This window comes from Anser cygnoides, chromosome 11 (genome assembly GCF_040182565.1).
Source record: "Anser cygnoides isolate HZ-2024a breed goose chromosome 11, Taihu_goose_T2T_genome, whole genome shotgun sequence".
Classification (NCBI taxonomy): Eukaryota; Metazoa; Chordata; class Aves; order Anseriformes; family Anatidae; genus Anser; species Anser cygnoides.
The window spans coordinates 6,775,266-6,803,094 of record NC_089883.1 but is presented as its reverse complement, the minus strand read 5'-3'; the positions used below and the strand labels follow the sequence as shown (position 1 = coordinate 6,803,094).

The window sequence follows — 27,829 nt, the reverse complement described above, 5'->3', positions numbered from 1 at the left end:
CAGAAGTTTTGTTTTTAATTTCCTTTCCTTCCTCGTGGCTCAGCCGTTCCTGGAGCAGATTAAATCTACTTTGCAGAGAAAAGCGCAGCCTTTCTTAGATGGCTGGTACTGATAGCTGTTACCAGCTCTGCATTCCCAGCATGTCCCTTGTAGGTGATTCCCAGGCCTCTCCTTGCTGCAGGGGTTTGGGGCTTACCCGTGCTTACCCTTCTGCCTGTGCAGCATGGGAAGGAAGAATGGGGACTTTTGCAGGGAAAAGCCTTTCAAACAGGGAGGTTGGCACAGAATAGACCCAATAGGGAAGAAATGGAGCTGAACTTTTCTTCCTGACTGCATCATTGCTCAGGAAAGCAGCAAGCTGTCTGTATTGACATAAAGCGTCAGCTAGAAAGGCGACTTGCTGTTTTCTCATTTAAGGTGTGTGGGATGGGAAGGGATACCCCAAAGACTAAGGTGAAAGTGGGAGGAAGGCAGTCTTGGCAGCCTTATCCTCAAACTGATGTATCTGTGCTGAACTCTGTGCACAGCTTAAAAAAATAAATAAAAAAGGAAGGAGGTGTTGTGCCAACCTCCAAACTGACAAATGCCAAAATTCAGATTTTTCAGGCTCAGAGATTTGCTCTCTGTATGTGACTCTCAGTGGTATGATCTTCTTATTCATTTTTTTTTTTCCTAGTGTATTCTAATGTGTAAGGCGGATAAGAGGTGCTGGCTTTTATGGAATTCAAGTAATGGAGATAAAAACATCCTAGAGCCACGTCCCCATGTCACAAACACGGGTTGTGCCCACAGGTGGGTTAGACAGCTTGCCCCAGCAGGGCAGAGAGGGATGGGAAGGACATTGTGCAGTTTCCTAATGTATCCCTACGTAGGATCAAAACCACTCGGTGTTAAATGAGAAATCAGTCAGCAAACTCAGAGAATTACAGCCCTGTAGAGAGGGATATGTGCCCTGGAAGTGCATTTCCATTCTAACCTCCTGCTGGCATGGTTCCTGTGAAATAACACGAGGAAATCTGGCCTTCTTTAGCTAAAGCAGCACCACAGATTTGGTGAAACAGGTGTTTGTGTTTAACGGCTGGGAGGAGATGAACACAGCTCCAAGGCATGTGACTTAAACCCTTCAGAGTGTACTTGGCATCCAAGCATACTTTTCTTTCGGAGTGTATTTGGTGGCTGCTTCCCAAGGTAATTAGCACAGGGAAACTTGCTTGAAATGTGGAAATCTCTCATTCGAGCCCACAGCTACGGCTGGCGTCTTTGCACGGTACGTCGAAGGTGTGGAATCTGCGTCTGGGGATGGTGCACGGGGTGCAGAGCTGGCCATGGATGTGTGTGCTATAGTTAGATACATCCTCACACCCGCTTCAGCTGAGCTGGCTCCTTCTGAACATGTGGTGAGGAGCAAATTTCAGGGACGAGAACGGAGCCAGCTGGGTAGGTGGAGCGGGTGACTTGTCCTTACACTTCAGAGATGCTAAAGAGTGCTTAGCGTTGCCTTTTTTGCTCTTGGGAGAGCAGGAGTAGTGAAGTCGGTGATGCACCTGAGTGGATGTGGCGTGGGTTTGATTCTGGCAGAAGGAGATGGAAAATTGGGCCACTAAAAACCTTTTCAAAAGGCTTGCTCAGCCCAGCCCCCAGTCTGTAATCTCTGGCAATGCATGTGCAGACTACCTGTGAGTAGTTTGGAGGAAGAACTCCTTTTACAAGCATAAGGCAGTATTTATACCTTCAAGGATGGTGCTTTATAAATAAACCCCGTGAACATAAGCATTTTGACAGAGGGTAATGGAGACAGTGTTGTACGGTGCAGGGACGTCTATTAAATCACAGTGCAGGTGTGTGGCTGGGTACGCAGGGTCTGGCCAGGTCTGGCATGGACTCCGGTGATCCTGCAGGTTGCCTGCATGTGCAGTGGATGTAAATATTAGGAGACAGGGCGTCTGAGTGATTGCAGCTTAGGTAGGAAAACACTGCTACAACAATGCCACTGCGTTCATAATCCTCCACGAGTGCTCACTGCCTTAGTTAAATATGCAGAGACTGATGGAGATTGCTCGTGGATTAGTGTCTGGTATGAGGCGTGCCAGGGATTGATTAGCATAAGCAAATTTCTTCTCCAGCTTCCCATCAGCAAGGAAAGAAATGCAGCAAGCAGTCCCTCCACTGCCTAAGGAGGAAAACTGCTCAGGAGAGGGGAATAGTTAGCACCCAGTGCCAGCTGGCAGGGACCGAAGTAATCCTAAGACTTTGTGGTGGGAGCATCCCCATAGTTTTCCTTTCAGAGCTCACAGATTGACTATTTAATTTCTATTTTGCAAACAAATGCAGTTTTGGGGGTTGTGGAGCTTTTGTCCTTGCACTGTTTGTTCCTCTGCAATCTTGTTGGTGGTCCTGTTTCAGTAGCTGGGCAAACCAGAGACCCAAAGGCCAGAACAAATAGGGATTTGGGCTGGTTTTTGTTTGTTTGCTTGGCTTTTTGTTATTTCTGTGCTTATCAGAATGAGGAGCAGAAGCCAGCAAATAGGGGGGTTTTGAGCAGGCAGAAGTGCTCCACGTTATTATGGAAAATTCAGGGCTGGGCTCCGAGCTTGTGCTCCTAATGCAAAGGTCCAACCACTTTTTTGTGCCACTCTGCAAACATTGTGTGTGTGTGTATGTGTATGTGTATTGGATCCCCGGGGGGACTGTCAGCTGTCCGTATAACATTGATCCTTTCAAATGCAGCCTTGATAGTGCTGGGGACAGGGATTTGCTGATAAAACAAACTTCAGGCTTGGTAATAATTGAAAATGCAGGATAGTTCACCTGGCAAAATACCTGCTTGTAGGAATGAGATTTCATCTCAAAGGCAGCGGACATCTCCTCGAAGAAATCCTGAATTCTGTTGGAAATCAATATTTCAAGGGACACTGGTAGCCTGGGGAGAAACCTCTCTGTAATGTATCTCCACGTCCTAGCAACCTCTTTAGGGATTAACATCTGAATGCTAAATATAGGCCAGAACAAAGGGCTGTGCTGAGGAGTTAAGCAGTGTTTTACAGCAGGTGAGGAAGGCCATGCTATGAGCTCTCTGCAGCTCTGGAAGGATCACATTAGAAGTTTGTTACGCTTGTAGCACAGATGCACTTTTTCCTGCCTCTTGACAAGTAAAGGAAAACTCCAGCCAGATTTAAATACAGCCATTAAGGCTTATTAAATACGGGGGCAAATAAGTCATTCCACAGCATTTCCACGAAGCGGTGAGTAGCTTGCATTAAAATAAAAAAAAAAATCCTCATGAAGCCGGAGCTGATTTTACAGGCTGCCTGCCTTACCAGGCAGCGATTTGGTAAATTGCTGGAAACAAGAAAGCTTTGATAGGAGAGGAGGGGACGAAGCTGACAGAAGATGTCCAAAGCTGTCTGATTTTCAAACCAGGCAATTACTTACTTCACTGGCTAAAAGCAGGGCACTCAAATACTGAACCCCTGTGTGGGGTTCCCATCATGAGCAGCCCCACAGAAATGGGAGAAGTCCATCAAAGGCCGGGGCTGAGCAGGGAGTTCAGGCTGTCGGGAACCTCGGCAGCACTGGGACATCTCTCCCAGTCACAGGCGTCACTGAGCAGCCCTCAAGAGATGCCCACAGCTGAGGGGCTACTGGTTTTGAGCTCTTGAAGGCTGGGGGCAAAGCTAATAAAAAATACGTGTGCTGCTACACAGAGATAGCCAACCTCTCCCACTCCCCATTTCATCTAATACCAACAGAGGGCCGGGACCGCTTTGATGCCCGTCAGAACAGAGCCTCGACGTTAAAGTGAGTTATCCAAAGTTGCTCCTCATCAGCTGCAGGCACTTGGGAACATCTGCCAGGATTGTCTGAGCCTTCCCTTTGCCCCAGTGGCCGCAGCGAGGAAGCAGAACAGATCCAAACGCCGCCGGTCACGTTTCCTCCATGAGGCCACGGCAGGGGCCAGGGAGCAGGCCTCAGAAGGAGGCGGGCGGCTGCCGGTGCACACCAGGAGGTGAGCGGCAGGAAAAATGACGTCTGTCCCTGGTAAATGAAGAAAGCTGTCCCCAGGAAAGCAGGGAAGGAAAGGCTGGGGGTGTCGCTGGGCGCCGCAGGCATCCCTGCGCCACGGCGGCCGTGGTGCCGCAGGAGGAAGCCGTCTGGCTAGGACGCAGCTGACCCCGTAGCCGCAGTTTGCGTTTGTGAGGTTACAACAGCTGATGGAAGTGACAGAAAGCCCACTGAAAGTGATGGTAGCTCTGCCCACAGTGAAGCCCATCTCCAGAGCACTTGAGGGCCACTTATTCATGTTCAGGGGGATGCAGCTCTTGCAGCTGGCCCAGCATTGCCTGCCATCCCCGGGACAGCGGTGTCCCTTTAAGGACAGCACACGAGCTGTGTCTCCATAATCCCTTCTCAGGGGCCTGCCCCGTCCTCCACGCAGCGGGAAATGTGGGACAAGCAGGGTTTTGAGATTATCCCGTGCTCTGCAAAACTATTCCCTCTGTGCTTCAGACAGAGCTCGCTCCTGCGGAGGGCAGGAGGCAGCGGCAGCTGGCTGGGGCCGCCACCCGCAGCGCGACACCTCCTCGTGTCACCAGCACCCGCGGGGCCACGGCAGCACATGTGTGTGCCCTGCCCTCCTCTGCGCGCCCCGTATGTGCACTTTGTGAGTGTCGCTGAGCCATCTGGTCACTGTCGTCTTTGACGGAGATCGCGTTGCGCTCCTCGTTCCCCTGGGGGTGCAGTTACTCGGTGCAGCGACAGCACCACCGGCTTTGCAGCGGACGGAGCTTCCCACATCTCCCAAACCGAGCTTGTTTTCCCCACTTCACACCCAAGTGATTTTCACAGCGAGGCGAACGTTTGTGAAGGAGTGCTGGGTGGAGTCAAAAATCACACTTTTGAATTTAGATGCTTCCCTCGAAACCCCATTCCTCGACAGAGCAGCTGTTCCTGGGGGGCGAGTGGGGCTGAGCCATCCAGGCCCTGCTGGCTTTATGGATCAGTTCGGAAGTGCCACTGCTTTGCCACAATTTCAAGGCACATCACAGAGGTCATGTAACTCCCTGGTGCTCAAACACATCCAGCTTGGGAGGAGAGGAGTGGAGCAGTGCAGTGTCTGTGCACACACACCTCGGATCAAGCCCATCCCAGCTGTGAAAATAGGAAGCAGCATTTTCAGCAGCATCTGGTTGACTTGAGCAAACTTCCAAGGTGATTGCAGGTCCCCGGAGGCAGTTCTCGTAGTGCTTTCCAGGGGCTCAGTTGGCAGAGGGTGGCTCTGGCTCTGCACAGGGACTTTGCAACCGAGCTCTTCCAGAGTGCATCGCGAACAAATGTCCTTCCTCTCAGCACTAAATAAAATCTTCGCTTTGGGAACAGTTGAAGCATGACTTCTCTTGCTGACGTTGGCTCTTGGGACTGGCAGCAGGGCTCTTTTGACAGGAGGGCTTTGAAAAGAAGTGAGGGGGCAGGGGCAGCAGAGGCTGTAATTCAGCTACATCCTACAGCTGGGAGCGCTGGGGAAAGGTGGTCATTTCACAGCCTCACTTCCCAACCTTTTTCCTCTCCCCTAGCTCTCCAAAGTGAGTGCTTCTCAACTGCATCTCAGCCTGCAGCTTTGTAAGGCCAGGAAGGTTGACAGCCCTTGGGCTCAGTCTGTTTGCATGGTGCACAGAGCTGAGGAATGTGTGCTCAAGGTGGGCTTTGAACCAGCTGGCAGTAAGGCAAGTAGCAGTCTGGGCTTGAACATCAGACACATGGCACCCAGTGCACAGAGCAAAGGCATGAAGAGGTCGCTTTAGCCATGCTTTGCTGGCTGGGCAAAGCTGTTAGGAAACCCAGAGCCAATGTGTAACCTGGAAGAGGCGCTGACTTGTGGCTGGGCGATTTGACTTTTGGACCAGTTTGATACCAAGGCAGAGGACAGAAGCCTTTGGCTGCTTCAGGGATAAATCTTGTTTTAGCATCTGCTCTGGGCCAGTTCCTTTGAAGCCAACATGCTGGATTCGTGTATGTTCTTGAAGCAAGCCGTAGCTCATGTCTAAATGTTGTGTGGAGTAAGTCAGAAACGCATATCCTGCTGTTAGTCATCGCTGCACGGTCCGTTACTGGGCAAAGCATGTGGCAGATAATGGCAGTACTTCATATCTGGACTTAGGAGGAGTGAGAGATGGGACAAGATGACAGCTAACAAGGCTACTTCGATTTCCACCTCCACTTCCAACATCTCTACCACTATTCACTAAATCCCCTCACAAAGTACTTTAGTTCCTTTATAAAGCAAACCGGTACCCAGAGTCCTGACTCTTTTGCTTCAGGGTTTCATGTCAAAACAAACAAACAAAAATGGAAAAAGGGGTCCTTTAACAGCACGCATTGTTTTCCTAACCCATGGCACGGGTGGGAAGCCTTGCTGCATCTCCATCGATGTCTTATTTGCCAGTTTTCTGCTGGGAGTTACTGTCCCTGGGTAATTCTTTACAGAGATCGACTTGATGCGGACAGCAAGAGTTTGGTAGTGTTTTGGGATCCTACTGCTGCTGGAAAGCAACCTGGATCGCCAGGGGACAGATCGTTATTACTGAAATATTGACATCCTTTATCCCTGGCTTTGTAACTTGTAACTCTGCATGACTGACGGAGCATCTCTGTGCACATCTCTCTCCACAGAAGTAGCCGCACCTGCTGTTGCTCTCTCCTTTTGCCCTAATGGAGAACTGCATTAGCAGTCCTGGGCCTTATTCACTGAGAAGTGATAAAGTCCCATCAAGAAATGTCAGATCAAATTCTTCCCTCTGTCTCTGCCCTTTCCTCAGCTCCTGGAAGATGTCTGTTAGTTGACAGGACAAAGTAGAATTTGGCAAATTGTTCCATTTGAAAAGATGGGGAGGAAAAGTATTCTAATTCCTCAGTCCAGCCTGTTTTTCTTTCCTTTTTTTTTTTTTTTCTCCTGACTTTTCCAGAGGCAATCAGAGTGGTCGAAAGGGATAGAACAGGAAAGCTGAAAATGATGAGCTTTTTTCAAAATTAAATGTAATTGTGCTTTAAAAGAGACCAAGATGAAATTAAGTATTTTTGAGTTACCAAAGAAAACTTTGAATTGTCCCAAAGCAAGTTTGTTTGTTTCAGTCCTCAGCTCCTGACCATTTTCAAGAATTGTCATAATTTGGGAAGATTTTTTTTTAAAAAAAAAAGTAAGATTAAAAGCAAAAATTTAAAAACCCACCAAACTGCACAAAGGAGAAACCTTTCTCATCCTTCTTTCCAGTGGTTTGTATAGGGCTACCCTGGGGATGTGCCCCGCTCCTCCTCGCAATGTTGGGTGCAGGATGAAGCACAGCCCCCGTGGAAGAGGGGCAGCCTGCCGTGCAGAGCAGGAGGTGTTTATTTGCAGAGCACTACTGGATCTGACAGTCCCAGCTTTGTTTTCCCTTCTCTCAAGGAGGATGTTACCAAATGTGCAGCTCTGAGCGATGGAAATGAATTTTAAGCTACAAAGGAAAGGGAAGAGGCTGGAGTATCCTGCACTGATGGCCAGCTTTTTTGCCATCAATGGGATTTCTGCAAGAGGCTGTAATGGAGCCAGGATTAGATCTTGGATCTATTTGCTCCTGGTATTGGTGCCCTTTAGCATCCACCTGTGTTGAATCAGGTTGATTCGATAAAAAGTTAGAGGGGAAGATGGGAGAAGCCCTAGCAGCCCTAGCAAGTGGTGTTAAAGCCATCCACAAGCTTAAGACATCTTTATCCTTAGCAGCAACCACAGGGCTGGGAGAAGAGGTTTTACTCGAGCTTCTCTAACTAAGCAGCTTCATGATTGTGTGGTCAGGCAGATGATGTGGAAAGTGTTTTCCTAATAACGGTGGTGATGAGCAGTCATGCAGAATTTCTTAGAAGAGGAAGGATGTCTTAAGCTAATTCTAATTTGGGTAATTTCCTCTCGAGCGCTGAGTTCCACATACATGTTCAACCACAGGTAGGATCCAAATTGCCTCATTGCCTATTTCTTGCGCCCAGCGGTGTGCTCTGCCGACCCTTGAGCATCGTCCAGATCTCTCCAGGCCCCAGGCTATCGATCGTGACAGCCCATGCCTTGTTTTTTTCAGGACCTGTTCAATTTGTGAGACAAAGTGTAAAATTCTGCAATCAAAGGATTTTGTTGGCATCTTGAAAGAGGATAGCAAAAAGGGCATGGGGAGAGTCTGCTGTTTACCTGGTTTTAGGACAAAATGTAGAAAAAGTAAAAACACAATTAACACAAGGGTTTCTTGCACCTACCCTAGAGGTGAATGTTAATTTAATACCTTCCTGTAAGGTCTTAGCTCCTCAGCTCCCTGCTCAGTGGATGCTCTATCCCACATTGCCCTCTAGCGAGAACATTTCAGAGTGATGCGTTGTGGATTCCAGCTGCCAGGATATAAAAGGTGGTGCTTTAATAACTGAGGACGTGGCTTGGTTTTGAAGGGGCTGTTTGCCGTGCAACACAAAGAGCTCGAGGAGGAGCAGCACTCGCCCATTGCAGGGGATGCCTTGGGAAAGGGGACGCACACGTGTGCGTGTACCTGCATCTGACAGCTCTCCTGCAGTTGGCTTCTTGTTTGAGCCCGCTGCCCGTGCTCGCATCTCCCTGCTGCTGATGGGCCACGGGCGAAAGGCCTCTGCTCCTTTCTGCTTTGGAAAAAGGGAGAATATTCCCCAGGTTTTGTTTGTTTATTTTGAAGGGTTTTGTGTGTGTGTGTGTGTGCTCGTCTCACCCATTGCCCCATGAAACACATTCTGGTAATGTGTTTTTCCTTATATACGCGTGGTGTGACAGCTCTGCCTATGGTTTGGAAACCATCCCCAGACAAACCTCTGTCCCTCTTCAACCCAACAGGGGTTGAGTTGCCGGAGTGCCATTAGGGTAACAGCCGTGGCCATTCCCCTGCCAGATAAGGTCTGTTAAAACTAAACTCTTCCACTACAGCCTCAGTGCCAGCGCTGCTCGTGGGCGAGTGGCAGACACTGATGCCATCTAGTGACCAAAAAAAATGTGCTGTGGATGTTTTATGAAGTGCCACGGGAAGTTTTGTAGCCCCGGCCTGGGAAAGAGGGCGATGGTTCTGGGTGGGCACAGGGCAGAAAGCCCTTCCCCTGCTCTCCGACCTGTGTCTGCTCTCCTTCACATCCCGCAAGGTGTTTCACAGCACCTGGGGTCTCCCAGGGGAGGCTTTACGGGTCCCAGGGGAGCAGAGCATGGCCTTGCCACCACAGGCCGACACATCCCTGGCCATGCTGTCCTCAGCGCACACGCGGCTCCTCTCCGTGCTGCTCAGCCTTGCCAGTGATTCCTTCAGAAAGCCGTTTACAAGGCTCCTTGGGGACTTGTTGTTGTTTGTCCGTCCCACGTGAAGGCGCTAAATATGCTCCCGTTGTCTAATTTACAGCTGCTTTGTGTTATCTCTGCTGCTGCTTCCTCTGGATTATCCTCGCGTCCCGCTGCCGTTCTGCCCTGGACGGCTGAGAGCTGGCGGCGTGCCCGCGGCATTCCTGTTGCAGGGCCAAAATGGGAGTGGGAATAGATGGTTCTCAATATTGTGTTAAAGAAGTAAGTCGTTGACTCACAAGAGCTCTCTGCCTGGTATTGCTTTGGCAATTTCCTGCAGGTTTTGCAGGAGGAGCGAGTCTGCAGGAGAGGTCTGAGTAGCCGTGGTCTCGGGGAATATTTGCTACGTGATATATGCTGGGGAGAAGGCTTTCACGGGTTGCAATGAGGGCTCCTACCTCTCTAACGGGACTTTATCCAGCAGTCTGTGACAACTCAGAATTTCATAGATTCACTGGTTCTAAACTCTGCAAATATCCCAGATTTAGCTGGGGGTAGCAAAGGTAAAGACATTCCTGCGGGGAGAATACAGGTCTGCTTTACCTCGTGCTCTCGAGTGAGACATCCTTCAGAGCAACCAGACGAGCAAAACATGGTGTATGTTCACAGTCTTCCCAGCTCAATAGAAATCCTTCAGCATTATCACAGCTATCATCTGTTTTTCCTGAAAGGCTGTGGAAAAGCAAAAAGCATTTTGGGTGCCCTTTTGTCTGAAGCACTCGACACAGAGACATATCCATATCTGTTTGGTGTTAGTAGGGCAATGCCATTTTGTAGGAGCCAAGCAGAACAACTTGCAAGGAATAATCTGAGCCAAATACTAATTTTCTATTTTCTCTCTCCTTGTAGGGATCCTGTTTACGATGCTGGTATTTGGGCCAGCCTGTGGATTTATCTTGGGCTCCTTCTGTACCAAAATCTACGTGGATGCTGTCTTCATTGACACAAGTAAGGAGGAAAGGGGTTTCATTTAAAATCAAGTGTATTGATGTATCAGCGTGACAACATTGATGCGTGCAAGTAGGACGCTGCTTCTCATTTCATCTTGAGTGCCCCTTATGTATGCGTATCACTTTTAGAGGTTTTTGGGTTTTTTTTTATTTTTTGACTACGATTCAGCTATTTTCAACTTCATCCCCATAAGCAACAGGTTTGTAGTGGCTAAAAGATTAAAATATCACTGTGGCAGAGCATACAGGGCAGCGTGGGTGTAGTCATGCTAGGGGGGCTGTGTCCATACCTGGGACCTGGGAGAGGCAGCCAGGCGCTCAGAGGGATGCACACCCGTCAGACCCACACCCAGCACTATCTGCAAATGACCGAGTTCAGTCTCACAGCATTGTTGTTTTTTTCCCAAAGCAGTGCTAATTATTGCTCACCTTGACTCTGCTCTTGGGTTAAAGCAATTTGTTGGCAAATTGTCTTTTTTTCCAAGAAAAATGTGCAAATTCTTGTATTGCTACCTGCACTAAGCCCTCTTTGCCATTAGAGGGCAATGTGTAACAGGCTTTTCTCCACTGCTCCCAAAGCCCTTTGGCTGTAAGCTGAAAATCTGAGGCTTCGTGTTGTCGCCTGTGAGGGTGTGCTCCAGTTTTATGATGTTGTGGATACACCTTCATAGGATGCGTTTGGGTGGAGTTTAGCCTTGCAGGGGTCAGAAGAGACTTGTGCAAATCTGGAAAAGTGCTGCTGGCCTTTCTTGGTCTTGCATGTATGTGGCACACCAAGAAATCTTAATAATATGAAGTGAGCAGGGAAGAAGTCTCTTTTTTTTTTTTTTTGATGGCTGGAACTTTTAGCTGTGGCTTGGTCAGAGGGGCATGGCCCCTTTTCATACCTTGTACACCTATGCCAAAGACTCGCTTGGTTCTGTAGGCAGAGGAGCTTGCTTGAACCCTGCTACACATTTGATCATTAAATATAATTCACTCCGAAATATGAATATGCAGAAGAAGACATTCCTTGTCCAGTAGGTGAAGCTGTGGAACTCCTCACCACAGGGCACTGAAAGTTTACAAATGGGTTCAAAAACACCTTCATGAGATTATAGAAGAACAAATGGGAAAGCCACCAAATCTAGCTTATAAAGCCCCTAAGCCACAAACTGCAAGAAGTAGGAGGAGTAACATCAGGAATATGTTGGCTTTAGTCTTGTGCACTTTCTGGACGCCTGCAGCTGGTACTGTCAGTGGCAAGATGCTGGCCTAGGTGAAAAGTTAATGCAATCTGATTATTTTTTATGTAAGATCGTCACTCAATACTTACAGCTCAAAAAGCCCCAGACAAATACGGAGCTGTGGAGGAGAGCAGCAGGGCGTTATCGCTGAACAGCCTGGAGGGGCTGTGGCCCAGCAGCTTACAGGGAGGGTACAGCACTTTCCAGGGGCAGGTCCAGCTGGCTTTGGCCATGGTCCTTTGTTGAAGGCTGGGGTATGTGTGGCCGTGGTCTCTTTTGTTATCAGAAAGAGATTCAGCCTTCAGCTGGCTCTGCCTTGCAGCTCGGGGCAGTGCAAGGAGACCGAGCTCCAAGGGGTGAGCCCGATCCTGCTCCCTGTTCCAGACCAGAGGTGTAGGGTGCCAGGGCAGCTGCTGCACTGCCTGCCATGCAGGGCTTGTTATAGGACGGGGATGTGAGGAAGACCTTTGTTTATATGGCGCTTCTTGTGGCTGTGTTCCCAAGAACCTGAAAAAATGCACTTCAGGCAGGAGGAAATAACAGCAGAAGAATTCAATCCTCCCAAAACACTATATTTCAAACTTTATATATATTTGAGAGCTACACGTTATTTTCCCTAAGGAGAAAAGAGTTTCCTTCTGTCTCTGCTTGAGAGACAACTTGATTGCCTCACTTGAGACAGATTTTTCAGAGTGGCTGTAACCAGACAGACATCGCGATGGGGGAGCTTGTTATTCCAGCCACGTGGGCCCCGGTCTCCCCCGGGACTCAGCTCCCAGTGCTGGGCACCCTCTGCCGGCACACTTAGTGGCTGTGGCAGCGAGGTTGCTGTTGGGAATACAATTTCTTCTCTCCTGCTGCTTATTTTTATTCCCCCGAATTGACTCCAGTGCCTTCCTTTTCCTTATCTCTGCTGAGTGGCAGCCTGTAGGGTACTCTTGCCTTTTGCTCTGCTTTTCTTCCTTCTCTGATATCTCTACATTTCCAGGCCCATTCGCTGCAGTGAGCGGCTTTCTTTCCCAACGTTTAGGAGTGTTTTGCCCTCCTTACAGTCACAGGTGCCCAAAAAGCCCAAATATCCAGCTCTCCTTTGCTGGAAAGGATTCAGGTCTGTGAATTTGAGGCAGGGAGAGCCTGATCCTGGATGAGCCAGGATGGGGATGCAATGCCTTGTTTGTGCCGCTTCTGTTCCGTGCATGTCTCTGCATGTCAGCTGTGCTTGTTTTTCTTTAGGACATTTCCAAGGCTTCATGCAGCCGCAGGTCTCAGCTGAGCACAGGTTTCCTGTGCTGGAGCCCATGTCAGAGTCGGTCTGAAAAGCTGCACCCTGTCACAGGCACCTCACTCGTACCCTTATCCATCAACCATTTCCCTCACGGGCCACGTCTGCAGCCGCCAGCTTTTGGAGAGGCCAGTGAGGGTTTATTTCCTCTGCACGTTTGACACACTGGGCCAGTGATGCCCAAAACCTTGGTGCCAACAAAGGGGACGCTGGTTTGTACACAGCAACATCCTAGAGCTGGCAGGGCCAACGACACTGGAGAGAAGCCCTGACTACAGGGCATTGCAGAAGCTGGACGTGCCATCGGGGTAGACAAGTGATGGGTTGCTTGTCCTAAGGACATCTTGTAGGGGGAGGTCTGTTTGTGCTGGTGGCTCACACGAGAGGGGTGTGGGATGCTCTGTAGCCCCTCACCAGCCAACAGAGCCCCCAACAACTGCCTTCAAACCTACGGGATCATTAACCCCTTGTGTTCCCTCCACGCAGCCCTCACTGACACGTGTGCCCTCTTGCAGGTAAGCTGGACATCACTCCGGACGACCCTCGGTGGATCGGTGCGTGGTGGGGAGGCTTCCTGCTCTGCGGTGCCTTACTCTTCTTCTCGTCCCTGCCGATGTTCGGGTTCCCACAGTCCTTGCCCCCGCGGCCAGAGCACGCCGGGGAGAGCGAGCAGGCCATGCTTCCCGAGAGGGACTACGAGAGGGCCAAGCCGAGCAATGGGGTCCTGCGGCACCCATTGGATGCGGAGAACAGCACGACCTGCTTCCAGCAGCTGCGAGGTGAGGCACTGCCTTCTTGTCACGTTTTCTGTGAGAGTCAGCGACAGGCTAACATCTGGCGGGATTTATAATTGGTCTCTGATTCGGACTGCCTACCTCTACCCAGAAAAAAAAATACAAGCCTAGTATCCTGAGATTTCAGTCCCTAGCTTCTAATTATCTCTGGCATTGTCCTCGTTTTAAAGAGAGACTTTGTTCCACTTGAAAGATTTTTTTTTTTTTAAACTACAAAGCTTCTGAAATCCGTGATAGTCCTGTAGAGTTGATAAAAATGAAGGGGAACGCAGTTGCCAAAGCAGTTTGTGGACTTCTCTCCAGTCTGTTGTCCTGCTTCCCTCTGCCTCCTGAAACGGAGAGCGAGCCTGCACGGGTGCTTCAAAGGGACGGGGAGCTCCCAGCACTGGGGCTGCAGCAGGGCTACTGCAATCCCAGATACAAAGCAACAAGTGCTTTACCGACACAGCTCTTAAACTGGGACGGGGAAGAGATAGATACCAGCCCAAATGGCAGCAAAGCAGCAGGGCAGAAAATAGCTTGAAGTAGATCAGAATAGAAAACCCTACATCGTGTCCTGCGGTGATGTCAAGGGGCCTGGCTCTAATTAAGGCCAGCTAACGACCTGGCATTTTGCAGGAGTGTGGGTGCGTATCCTTTCCGTACTCTGCACCCGAAAATCTTTCATCTGAGGAGGTGGTTCTGTAGTACTGGTGGTTGCTTCCCACTCTCTGTCACTGTGGCAGAGCAGGTTTCATTATTGCCTAATACATTTTGATAAATGAGGACAAAATCACTTACTCCCTGTGCAGTCACCCTAATTGGGAGTTGAATGAGGTACATGAGGGAAGGAAAAAAAGAGGCTTTGGGGAAAAAATGTTTTCTTAAATATAAAAATGGTTTGAATAGTTGATGTGGTTGTTCATTAAGGGAAGGTCAAAGATGTGAAACTTTGACTTGATGAGAAAATTCAAAAGAAAGGAAGGTAAAAGGATACGTTGTTTGAAAATGTGCCAGTAAAATGAATTTCGTGATCCTCTTGTCCTTGTTGCAAGGATTTTCTCAGGTTTGGAAAATGGGCTTTTTCAATGGTACGTCCATCTGGATGATTCTGTGGCTTTTGTTGTGGACTCGTTGGAGCATCTGTTTCTGGCTGCTAAGTTTTTGGAGTGGGCACTAGACATTTTTGCGTTTTTGTAGAGAGGAATAAAATACGGCATGTCCTTGCTGCAAGGAAGGGTGACAGTTCTGCCTGGGGGTGGTTCTAAGCAAGCTGGGTTTTAGCACATAGAGAGGCCAGTAGAGGGGGGGTGCTACAGCATCTATTGCTTGTCGAAGTACAGAAATGTAAGTGTCACTTCCATATGCTTCGAAGTACTGATTAAATCAGGAGGCACTACAGTCTTCCACGTAAGTCTTCTCATTGCAGGTAAATCCCACTTCGGATCAGTGAGCTCCAGAAGTCTCTTTGTAGATGGACTTTGAAGTACAATTTACATCGCATCAAATAAGACAGGGAACGACCTTTTTAGTCACGCCTTTGAGGCTGTCACAGATGACATGGTGTTGGTAGCTGCCATCTCCTTTCAAGTCCCTTGGCACTGTTGTCACAGTCAGAACGTGGTCAGGAGCTGTGTTTGCTGAAGTGCCCGCCTGGAGGAGGTGATCAGGCCCCACAAGGGAAGACAAACATGCTTCACTCACTTCTGATGTGTAGTGTTAAGGTGATGGCTTGAATCTTGCTGTGGATATGCATTATTCTGCCACCAGCTGGAAAATGCATGTGCATTCCTGCGTGGCAGGACCTAATATCCTTAATCCATTTGTTGGCTGTATACAGTCTCCTTCGGGGAAGGTTACACCTGTTAATTCGTTTTCTTAGGATTAAAAGGAGTGATAATTGTAAACACAGGTTAAAAATATATATGTGCACGTGTAGTCACGAGTTCTGACCTATCATGGGCTTTGGGGTTTGCATGTATTTGTGAAGCTGAACAGCAGAGAATGTACCTGTCCGTGGGGTTGTGGGTGGAAATGTTCATCAGGGTTTGTGTGGCCAGTAACTCCAAGTCCTTTTTCGTATGTGTTGTCACTGCAGCTTGGTCCTAGACAGGTGTGTATGGGACATAAGTCCACGCCTGCATGGAGGTGTGGGATTGTCCATCTCTTGTGCTTAGTATGGGAAGGAAAAGTTCTTCCTCTGGACTTTGTGTGAACACGGTGTATCAACAGGGCATTCTTGGAGGCTAAACTGAAGGTCCTTTTTGGCTGTTGGAAAAAAAAAAAATCAGGTCTCGCAGTGACTGCTACAAGTGACTAGACGTGGCAGGGGAGAAGGGGGGTAGTGTAATTTGGAGACGTGCTCCCAGCTGGGTCATGGCTGTCAGCTAGCGACAAGGCGTGTCTGGCACATGGGAGGATGCCTGAGACACTACAATGTTTGCTGAGAGACAGGGAGATGTAAGGCTGGGTGAGATTCCTTGGCTTTCTCTAGCCTTAGCACACAGAAGAGCTGTGACTAATATAAAAACAACCTTCTCAAAGTGTCGGAAAGTCTTTTACATCTCTGCCAAGGTCTAAACAGAAAGGAAGAGCTGGCTTTTGGGAAGCCATGGCATTTCTTCCTGCGGGGTATTTTCACGATGGGAAACGAAGCATCTTTAAGAGGAGCTTCAAACTTGCAATGGAAACCGCGCGCCGTGCTGCAGGTAGGACCCGCTGGCTGGGGCAGCTCTTCTGTGCCCCCAGAGAGCTGGGGAAGGAGGCTGAGCCCAGGGCAGTCCCCTTGTCCCCCTGGCTGTCCTCAAGAAAACCCGGGGACAGACCTGGGAGGTGCTTACCATCACCAAACTGGAGAATGAATGCTGCACCATTTTATGTGATCGGTGTTTCAGTTAAGCAACACAAATGCATTTGGGAGTACAGGGAAGGGAAGGATTAATAGCAGGGAGAGGGTGGATAAATGCTGCCGTTGATCTTTGCTCCCGACGGGCAGCCTGGCGGGGTTGTTCCCATCCAGCATTCTTCGTGTGGTCCACGAAAGCAATTGAGGCGTGGGCTGCAGCAGTCCTTGCTGTTCCAGGGGCACAGCTCTGCTTTCACACCTCTGCTCTGCCCTGGGGACCTCTCTGCTATTCGGAGCTGGAGATGACGTTCGGCTCTGTCAGGGCACCTGTGCCCTCTGCTCGTGTCTGCCACGCATCTGCCCCCTCGCTCCACATTAACACGCTGCCTCTAACCCACCACCTGCTCCGGGACGTGCTTGGAAATGCTCTGTCAGAATCATTTTTCCCTATGAAAACATCGCTTTGGTTGAATTTGAGTGGTCAGCTCTGATGAAATTTGGTTTCAGAATGCTTCCTTGGCTTTTTCTTTAATAATCCTGAAACATTCCGCTCTAAATGCATTTTGTTTTGTAATTATTTAAACCAGAAATTCATTACATCTGTCTAGCGAGAGATACGAAAAAAATGTTACGGGATTGAAATTGATATGGAATCCTTCAGGTTTGGAGATAGAAATTCATTCACAAGGAATTAAGAGCAAACCCACTGCGGAATTAAATGAATTTCAAAACTGCAAATTCCCTCAATTTGGAAACATTTTGCTTTCCACCCAGCTTCATTTCCAAGAGCGTAGGAGAGCCGAGATGTACAGCTGACAGCTGTCTTGTCTTCTGTTCGGTTCCTTCCTGCTCAATGTGCCGATCTGCTGAGTACCTCGAGAGAGAGCTCCTCTGGATCCTGGCTCTCTGACCCCACGAGTGCTCTCCGGGCAGACAAGTTGTGCTGGGCCAGAAGCTCCCAGCTGTGCACAGGTCCCAGCCTGTATCCCTCTGTGGGCATTCGTGGAATTGAGCAGGATTAGCAGGTACCACAAGGAGTTTTAAATTCACAGCTCTAATGTGTCTTGGGGACAACCTTTTGGAGAGCGCTCCAGCTGTATGGCCGTAGAGGTGAGTCGTTGGCCCAGATCTGTTGGTCCCAAGACCTCAGTTCCTTACCAACACCTAGAAGGCTCGCTGAGAAGTCCTAATTGTAAGGAAGGGGAGGCAGGTGACCATGAAAGGCCCTACATCAGGTTGCTGCTGATGCTGGAGGCAGGACGATAGACTAGAGGGACCCACTGCCCAAGAAGCCTGTTTGACATGGGTGTCATCCTTTTCCTTCATACACTTTGTGATATTAATTTTGCCCAGGCCTTATGAACTTTGGTGTATCAAGCTCGCTTGAATTATCTTTAGTGCCTCTTGCCTTATCTCATCTTCCCACTCTCTATTACAGGAGCTTCCTCTTTCCAGGAGGTATTTTCGTCTTGCTGCCTTCCCTCTTTTCTTCATCCCTTATTCCTCACGCAAGCTGTAGATCTTTCCTTTTGTTTTTGTTTTGTTTTTTATTATTATTATTCAAATTTGAGACTTGCTGCCTACGTTGCTGTTAGAAAGCAGTATTTTGGATCAATGCTAAATTCCGTCTTTCTCCCATCGCACTGTCCTAGGTGGACTGGGCTGTAAACCTCCCTCTAATTTATTACTTTGCTTTCTGTGTTCCTCATCTTTACTGCAAATTGAAAACATGTCTCTGTAGGGTGCTCCAACTGGAAAAAGGGGCCTTGGTGATTGTAATGTTCCAAACAATTCATTTCAAGCACCAACATGATGATTATAGTTTGTCGTTTCTGGAGAGTAGTTAAACCTCATGTAATGAGGTTGCCAATTATCCCCGGTACTCCCCGATGTTTAGTGACAAATCAAAGCTACTTGGTGTACATAAGTGCATTTGCTCGTCGAGCCCGTGGTCTGTCACCCACAGCTGGCCCGTCAGCAGGAGGGGATGCTCGATAACCTCAGCCCAAACTGCTGGTGGTTGGCTTGGTGTTGCTGAGGGTGGTAAAAGGTGTGAAGGTGAGGGATTAGCAGGGGTGTCAGAGAGCTGTGGGGCATCCTCCTAGGTCCCTTCCAACCTGAACATCCTATGACCAGTGCTGCAAGCATTGGGCTTTAGGTACTTGAGCAGGGAAGAGAGGGTGATGAAGTTCCTACTTCTTCTCAGTGTATCGTTGTTGCTGTAACGTATCGGGTGCATTGGGATGAGGATGTTAAATGAGCTGGTCCTTCTGACCATGGGAGGGCGGGTTTCTTGTGCCTTGTCTGATACAGCTGGTGGGTTCTCCATGAAGACTTCGGAGACTATTTTGAATCCCAAAGTCCTTTCCCTTTTTCCATTCGATGATTCAGATTTATAGCTCCAAAATGCTGCTACAAAGCGTACGGCTAACCTTCTGGGCTGGAGCACACATCGAAATCCTGATTGAGTCAGCAAGGCGCAAGGTAACGTTTATCATGACTTCCACTGGGATCCAGGGAAGGAGCACCACACTCAGCTCTTGTGCTCCTGGGGCTTTCCTGTCCCCCATCAGACATCTTCCATTCCCCCTTCCTACCCAGCACCGTATGCTAGACAGCTGAATGCACGTCACTCCAGTCTATGGAGAGGTTTTTAAACTTCACTGCTGACTTTTAATCTTGTTCCTAGAGGTATTTCACCCCAAGAACTGAGACAGATAAGGCAGCAGCAGGTGTCAAATGAATCATCTTAACGGGTGGCAGTAGCAAGATGAAAGGATATTCATTTCTTTGGGGAACCTCGTGTCATTTTCCTTAGAAAATAAAAGGGAATGAGCTGGCCCGTGCTGAGAGAAGATGGTGGAGGCTGCCAGGCATTTCCTGCTTTGCCTTTGCGCTCTTTGCTCTGGGTTTTGTATTATACCCTATTATATAGCTGGTACAGAGCCCCGTTGCAGTATACACTAGTCAGACGTGCAGTAAAGGGCAGACCCTGTCCCAGAAACCTCACGCCCGGATGCACAGAGAGGATGACCAGTGACGAAGCGATGGGACTTGTAGCCCAGCGCTGCCAGGCAAGGCCGTCGCAGCAGCTTCCTCCCTCGTGTGAGATGCTGCAGGGACTGCAAAAGCCTTCCTCTCCTCCAGCATGTATGAGGGATGGGTTTTCACTTTGTAATGCATGATGATTTGGTACCGGCCTTGCGACCTTCAGCAATAAATGTCCGTGATCTTTAACTCCATCTTGCAAAAGACAGGCTGTCACTGTTATTATTTGGTGGGTGAAGTTACGGAGAGACCTCTGTGTCTTTACATTTGAATTGGCACAAAGCTACATCTCAAGGAATCCATTAATCTTGTACAGATTGAACTCCAGAGGCACAACAGGCAGTAATACCTTAAATATGGCTTTCCGAGCTCAGCTCTGCCAAGTCCACCTTTGCTTTTTCCCTTCTTTTCCTGGCAAGGAGGGGAAGTTCTGTGGGTGGCCCCCAAAGAACTGAAGGAGGCAGCAGGTAGCTTCTGAGATCTGTCCACATCTGAATCTCCCAGACTTCTTCCTCCCTGTAATTTTTTGTTTTGTATTTTTAAGTTCTTTCCCACTAAAAAGTGCTGTGCCTCCAGCACCTTCATTATGTTCAGCAAATCCTCAGGAAGCAAGAATTTTATACAGCACGAAAAAACATTTGTGATGTAAAGAGACCAGAAACTGTGGAGTGGTCCCTTCCAGAAAGGTTAGATCAAACCTAATTATAACCTTTTTTTTTCTCCCAAAGAAAGAACCGTGGGGACCCAAGCAGAGCCTTGACAAAGAGCTGTGCATTTTCTTGCTGAGGCCAATGCAATTAGATTTCACACCAAAAAAAGCCCTAAGGGAAAATAGAAGCCACACCAGAGAAATCTGTCATCTGGCAGACCCTGGTACACCAGAGGTGGGTGGGGAATGGATTTTCAAAATGCAAATAGGGGCCCATTGAGGCTTCACTACACTTCAGCAGGGTAATTTTCAAACTTAATGATTTTCACATTTAATTCAGGGAGAAATTAGTCATCAGGTATTGAGACAAAGCAAGGCTCTCTCCTGTACTGCGATGCTATCCTCTTCAAGCTGTGTTATCTCGGCAATAATTAAAATGTTCACTGAAGTAGAAAATGTGCTATCTGATTCATTAGCCAAATTTCCCTTTGTAAGGTAGCTTGTGTTTCCTTATCGGAAATAGAGACAGGCTTGGAGAAGAGTACTCAGGACACTAATGATGCGGGAGGGAGGAGCGAGGGATCGTGAAACTAAAGCAGGTGTGTGTGTGTTAGGCAGAGGGGAGCTCAGCACGTCCCCTGCCAACCCTGCAGCCACCGAGGCTGGCAGGGTCTATGCACAAGGCGTCGTTCAGCTGCTCAAGCTCAGGTTTATGGGAACATACAGGCTAATCTGCCTGTCCTAGGTGTGGGATCCTTTGTGCTCATGAGTGCCCCTGGGCCAGAGAAGAGAATTTCAGCTTGTATCCGAACATGCTGCAAGAAGATGTCCCTTGGCATGTGAGCCAGTTAGGCAGGAGTTAAAAAATGAGGCAAATCTGGATGGCAGGAAAAGGAAGGGCCAAATGTGAGCTTGGATTAGCTTGTGTCTGAAAGCCTGAAAGAATGCGGGTGCTAAGTACGGTACTCATGGCACTTATCAGCTGGCTCGGTATTGTTTGTGGGGAGCAGGTAGGAAGAGGTGAAGGAAAAAGAATACGAGGCTTTGACTGACCTCTCTATGGGGGAAACAAAAGCAATACTGGAAAACATTGATCCTTTAAAATTTCAAAATCATCTCTAACCTTTCAGAATAATGACAGATGACTTCCCTTTGCACCTCCTGGTACTTTAGATGACACCGTGGGATTTGTTTCATTTTGTTCTGGCGTTGCCACTTTTCAACCAGCTTGTCTGTGCAGAGTGGAAGTTTAGTCCTAATACCATGAGTTTGTCCTCAGGAGAGTAGCAAGGCACCTTCAGCACCTCGAGCAGAGCCTGCACAGTAACACCTCTCCCTTTTTTCTCTCTTCTAGTGATCCCCAAAGTAACAAAGCACTTGCTCTCCAATCCTGTCTTCACCTGCATCATCCTGGCAGCCTGCATGGAGATTGCCGTGGTGGCGGGCTTTGCCGCCTTCCTGGGAAAGTACCTGGAGCAGCAGTTCAACCTCACCACCTCGTCTGCCAACCAGCTGCTGGGTGAGTAACCACAGGGACCACCGAGTCTCCAGCATCCAAAGGCACTGAAATATTCGGCGTGACTGGTAGCTGCAACCAGGCTGACTGATAAGGCTGCTCAGAAAGTAACTTGCCCATCATCCAAAGACGTGATGGGCCTGAAGTTCAGCCGAAATCCTAACCAAACTGGGCCATTGGCACAATTACCTGCCAAGCTGCAGGGCTGCCCATCTAACTACTTACCTCCTGGATCAGGTATTCCACATTTCTCCAGTTTCTCCTGCTAGTCCCCTCCTTTCTTCTTGTATTGGAAGTGGGAAGACTGCAATCATCAGCTGAAATAGCTTCAAAAACCCCTTCTCTCTTCTCATGCTGCTGCTGTTTCCCATATACTCTTCATTTCTCAGCACTCATTCATTCTCTGTCAGGATACTCATGCATAGGCAGGATCTTCATTTATTTTCTCCTGCTGCTCATTTCCAAGCAGTCTAGCAATTTGTTTGTGACAGCCATTCTCTCAGCAGCACCCATCTGAAATATCTGCGAGCTGATCTTGGCTGATCTGCACCCACAGCTCGCCAGATGGGCATCTGGCAGTGACCTGTCAAAAACTGGGACATCATGAAATGGATGAATCTTAATATCGAAATAAAAAACTCGCAAGCTGCTCTCCTGACAGTTACTTATTTTCCCGTCAAACTCATTGATATCTTCTGGTTTGGGCCCAATTTTCCAAAAGAAACAACCTCGTGCAGTCAATCTTGCCTCCACCAGCAACGCAAAACTTGCTAGTGGGTTTTAATGGGTTTTACAGAAGGGCAGAGGTCTCAGAGATGTTGGGTTCTTGTAATTTTCCTGGAAATTAAAGGCTTGGCAAAGGAAAGCAACTTCAGTACTGGCCCAATGGAAGAAGGACAACCGCTGTGCTGTTTGAAGGAGGGTGTCTGGCCGGTCAGCGTGCGTGTCCAGCTGGCCGGCCGGCAAAGAGGGAACTGCTGTGAGCCAGAGCACGTCCTGCCTCTGACCGAGCAGGGGAAAAGGAGACTTCGATACTTCCACTGTCCTCACAACTTGTTTAATTTAAGCAGCGTTGCTGCCAGATTTCCCAGGTGACTTCCGTGGGAGTCCAGAAATGTGAGGATTTGGATGCACTTCTGAGCTTAGCTTGGGAAGGTGAGGTTCGGAGCGCAACTGGCAGCAAAGGGATTAAAGTGAACCCAGACACGTTCAGTGTGATAATGCCTTTCTGTGCCTGGAAAGTGAGTCACTTCTGGCAGTGATTTTGCATCTCTCATTTTAAGGAGATCCTATAAGGGAGGCTTAGCATTTTCAAATGCAACTATTGCCTAATCTCTGAGAATCAGACTGCTTTGAAGTATACCAAACGGGGTTCACCCGAAGCTTCTAGACACCTCAGGATATTTGTGGCTTTTCTGGCTGCTGACTGTCACACAAAGCATTAACGATGCTGTTGTTTAGGTTAGGGTGGGCCAGCCTTGGCCATTTTGGCATCCTCCTGAAATATGGATGAGAACTGGAAGAAGGTCATGGCTCCTCCAGCTTACCTGTTTGTATACATCCCTCTGTGTGGAGCAGCCCCAGTTTGTGTCCTAAAACAAGGCTGGAGAAAACAGCACAGATATAATTGTGCAGTGCCTGAGGCGAGGAGAGGAGCGGGCTGGTGGTCGGTGAGTTGGTCTGCCATCCCAAATGGGCTCTAACTCAGTCACTGCCAGGTGTCAGCGCTTCTGTGCCTTCTGATTGATGACTGCTAAGAAGAACATGCCTGAGTGAATAAATATCAGCTCCAGTAGTTGACCATTAGAAGGTTTCCCAGTGATAACACACAGATCTGTCTGTGGAGAAATACAAGCCTGTAACAGTGTGGTTCACTGACCCTTACCTGCACTTGCTGCTAACTGTTTGTTTTTTTCTCTTGCAGGGATGACAGCAATCCCATGTGCGTGTCTTGGCATATTCCTGGGTGGCCTCTTGGTGAAGAAGCTCAGCCTCTCTGCTCTGGGAGCCATCAGGATGGCCATGCTGGTGAACCTGGTGTCCACAGCTTGCTACGTGTCTTTCCTGTTCCTGGGATGCGACACAGGACCTGTGGCAGGGGTTACTGTTCCCTATGGAAACAAGTAAGTCCCCAGAGAGTTTCAGGGTCTACCCTCCATCCAGCCAACAAAGGGCACATCTCTCTCAGCCTTGCCAACATAAGTGCCACATTATTGTCCTCGATGAGCAGCCTTCAGGCGGTGCTGGCCCACGGGCAACCATATAGCAAGCAGTTTAAAGAGGGCCGTGTCGAATAATGCTCTCACTCTGGGGGCTCTTCATACCACATATCTCCGTGAGAGCTGAGTGCCTGCAGCTGACAAATGAGCTTTACTAAAATCGGCCAAACTGAATCAAAGGTGCCAGACCCAATTCTGAACCCATGGCCACCTACATAGCATTCGGTCCACCACACCATCTGGTTTCTCCTGGCAGTGAGGGACATAACGCCGCTTTGTATGTTTATTGGAGCGCCTGAGGGGAATTTGTAGAACCAGGTTTTAGACACATGGAAATTTGGATATGGTGGAGAGAGCATGAATGGCTCCAAACCCATTTTGATGGGAGTAATGAGGTACCCAGTTCACTGTAGCATTCACAAGACTTGGAGAGTTATTCCCTGTTTTCTTTTCTGGTGCTCCTCAGTATGCAGTAGTGACTTTTATGAAGATGAAAACTTCAGGCTCTCGGCTGTTCAATGCTCCAGAAAAACACAGAGCAACCTCTCCAGGCATATCTTTGGATCTCCTTGGGGCTGCTCATTGAGAAGCCAAGGCATCCCAAGTTTTGCATTAGATTTCCTACTGCAGAGGGATGGTGGCCAAGGCATTTCTGTCCTTGGGAGACACTGTAGCCTCAGTTTGCTCAAGCTGGGACCCAGATAGCCTGCCCACTGCTTTTTGTAATTTGTTTGCCTTAACTGACCCCCCCTTCAAAGCCATCTTTGTGCGGCACTGATTGGAAAAGCTTGCTGATATCATTATACAACCTGTTAATTTCTATTTCTGCTTCTCTTACAGCTCAACTCCAACCTCATCTCTGGACCCATATTCCCCCTGCAATAACAACTGTGAATGCCAAACTGATTCCTTCACTCCAGTCTGTGGTGCAGATGGGGTCACCTACTTATCTGCCTGCTTTGCTGGCTGCAGCAGCACGGTAAGCAGCCTTTCCTTGGTATCTCTCACCTGTAGGAATGACCCTGTGAGAGCAAGTGAAGGATGGTAGTGCATCTCTGGTAGAGTCACTCGTTTACAGTCAGCAGTGGTTAAACCCCCAAGTCTCTGGTCCTGAGCCATTGATGTTTCTCACTCTGTTGCTTAAATGCCCACTGGCTCTGGCAGCGGTGTGTCGGGGCACTCGCAAAGCAGGATGGGTTTTTCCTTCGTTCTCCTCCTTGTCATCCCCCTCTTCCAGTCTTTCTTCTCAGCACTGAAGCAGAGGAACACAAGAGGAAATCTGCGTGTTTGTGCATTGACAGAATTCCAATGTGCGAGAGCTTGCTGGCCCAAACTGTGGGGAAAGCTTCTCTTTCCTCCTGCTGCTCCCCATCTCCCTGGCTCTCCACCTGGCAATGTTCACCCTGCCCAGTCCTTTCTACTTTTCCTCTTGCATTTTTCCCAAGTCTGGTTCCTAGACACATATGACCAAATCCTGATTTTATTCATCCTTGTTTAAGATTTCTTTCTACTCCTCTTGCTTCTCTCTTTCACTCCTTTTCTCTGAGGCAATGGCAAGAACACTTGTCAAGAGAACAGAGCCTCCATCTAAAGACATCCTGCATTTTTCAGTTCTCCATTTCTAAGAGTTTATTCCTTTAGAAAACTCTTAAAGACCAAGCCATCTCTGTGTAAAGATGAGGAATTCTTAAAAGTCTGCTTTTCCGTTTTTTTGCTGCTGAAATGCTAATGCCTGCTGGGTTACACTGCAAATGAACGCCTGTCGCTCCCGCGAGGGGGAATTAGCAGGGTTTCTGCTGTCTCTGCTCCCTGGCTGGGGCTGTGCCAGGCACAGTGACCACTGCCGTGTTGTGTGTAGCCTGAGGGAGGTGAGCCCAGTCGTGGTGACCGTTTGCAGCTGCAGGGACATCAGTGCTCACCACGTGCAGTTATCCCTCTGTGGTTTCATCCTTCCCTTTTGAGGAGACATCAAACCTGCCTTCCCTCCCTGAAGAGACAAACGGCCTGCGAGCACCAGGCAGCGGAGGCACAAGCTCGCTGCTAACAAGCGCAGACTCGTGGTACAGATGACCCGGGAGCCAGCTCATCTTGCTGAAACCTCTTCTCTCCCGAATTCCCACTCCAGCCTCAAAGATGCAGGCGGCCCTTTGAAAAAAGGGAAAGTGCCACAGATTCGAGGTGTTCTCAGCAACCCCAGAAGGGCCTCCACGAGCGTGTGGCCTGGGCCGTGGTACACGCAAAGATGTTACCTCCTGCCCTCAACCTCCCGACAAGAGACAAGCCAGCACTTCGGGCAGCAACGTGAGCGTTTTGACAAGAAGCCAGCTTGTACAGAGCACGCAGAGCGGTGTCTCACCAGTTCACCGAGCCCTTAGCAAGAGTACAACCAGTGTTGTTCATGTCTGGAGCGCAGGAGCAACCGCCTCGCTGTGCGACTCAGGGCAAAGCTCGGGCTCCTCTGGAAGGAGCGCAGGAATGAAAATTCAGCTCCGTCCATTCAGCGAGCAGCTGCCTGACCTCGCGCTCCATGAGAGCAAACCCTGAGCAACAACCTCTCTCTCCCTTCCCCTCTCTCTTACTCACTCATTCTTTCTTTTCATCGTCATCTTGGGGTTCTTTTTGATGCTTTGGGTTGTGCGGTTTCTTGCAGTAACATTTTGAATACAAATTAGTGAAGCAATAGCATCCTCTGGAAAGGGCATTATCAAGAATTATGGACCAGTTTGGCCATGTCATGGCCCTGAGGCAAAGCCAAATTTCCAAACCAGGTTTTAAACCCATAATCCAGGTAATGACCTGTCTAGAGGTTCTTGTGAGTGTTATATGCTCGTGATGAGCCAAGGGTTGCTTTTTACTGGGACATAAAATTCTCTGAATGCTTTATTTAACTTTACTGCATTGGATGTTTCTGACTGCCTCTCTACATTTTCCCTCTGTGAACAATTTCTAAAAGCAGTGTGTAGCTCGGTGGTTTTTTTTTTCATTTGTGCTCTCTTATTGAGCTGGTTGCAGGGGTGCACCTTTCCAAAAAGCTTTAGGAGTATCGGGGCTGATAGGCAGAGCTCTGGCACCCACAGGAAAACTTCTTTTGAGCCATTCCCACAAGTGACCCATGCATGCAAAGCCTTTGACCGTACATCTTGTTTGTTTTGTGCCGTTGCTTTTCTTAATCTCTCTTTTGGCGGGAGGTGCGTGAATTCCAGCCTGGCATTACATTGCTGGCATCTCAGGGCTTTGCAGTGAAGGACCAGCTTGTCCCTCTCCTGTCAGAGCCAAGGTTTAAAAAAGATAGATAATTAAAATCATGGGTAATTTGTGTAGATAATTACCCCAAACTTGGGATGCTCTTGAAGGTGCAAAGTCTGAGTGTGTGCAGCACAAAAAAAATGTGGGTGTGTAAGCTGCTATGCGGTAGAAGATAAATGTGTGGTTGAATGGTGGTGGGGTTGCAGACAAGGGAATCTGTAGCGGTTTGGCATGGATAACAAAAAGTTGCCTTGCCACGGGGCAAAGGTAAAAGTCCATCTTTGATGTTTCCTGGGTTTGATGTCTGTGAGTTGTATCGCATGTCAGTAATAAAAGATCAAAGATCTCCCAAGTAAGGCTGAGGCACAGCACTAAGCGAGCGGATGTAGCTGGAACAAAATACTTGCATTGCTTTGGGATAGCACCTCGGTGCAAGGTGGTTGGAAAAGCGGATTGAGGGGCAAAGTTTCAGGGTCCGAAGGTAGGGACCTGCTGCATGGTTTGTTGTACCAGGTATAAACCCACACCAATGGGAGGAGAATCTGCCCCACCATTGTCAGGAACAGGCACTTTCTCTTCTTTGATGAGAGCCCATTAGAAATAAGCAGAAATAAGCAGCCAGGTTTGCACGGTTACCACAATGGAAATTTTATCCCAGGATTTTTCAGTACAGGTATGTATTTAGATGTGGTTTAATCTGCAGGGCTGTGTCCT

General features: G+C 48.7%; 1 protein-coding gene across 1 annotated transcript in view; it reads left to right on the top strand.

Annotated features, from left to right (window-relative positions):
- SLCO3A1 (solute carrier organic anion transporter family member 3A1) overlaps positions 1-27,829 on the top strand; it is a 134,837-nt gene that overhangs the window by 89,207 nt on the left and 17,801 nt on the right. Inside the window, exons 3-7 of the mRNA XM_048071889.2 lie at positions 10,211-10,309; positions 13,335-13,598; positions 21,489-21,653; positions 23,575-23,773; positions 24,710-24,848. Coding sequence (XP_047927846.1) covers positions 10,211-10,309; positions 13,335-13,598; positions 21,489-21,653; positions 23,575-23,773; positions 24,710-24,848 — 866 coding nt within the window. The remainder of the gene's footprint in view (positions 1-10,210; positions 10,310-13,334; positions 13,599-21,488; positions 21,654-23,574; positions 23,774-24,709; positions 24,849-27,829) is intronic.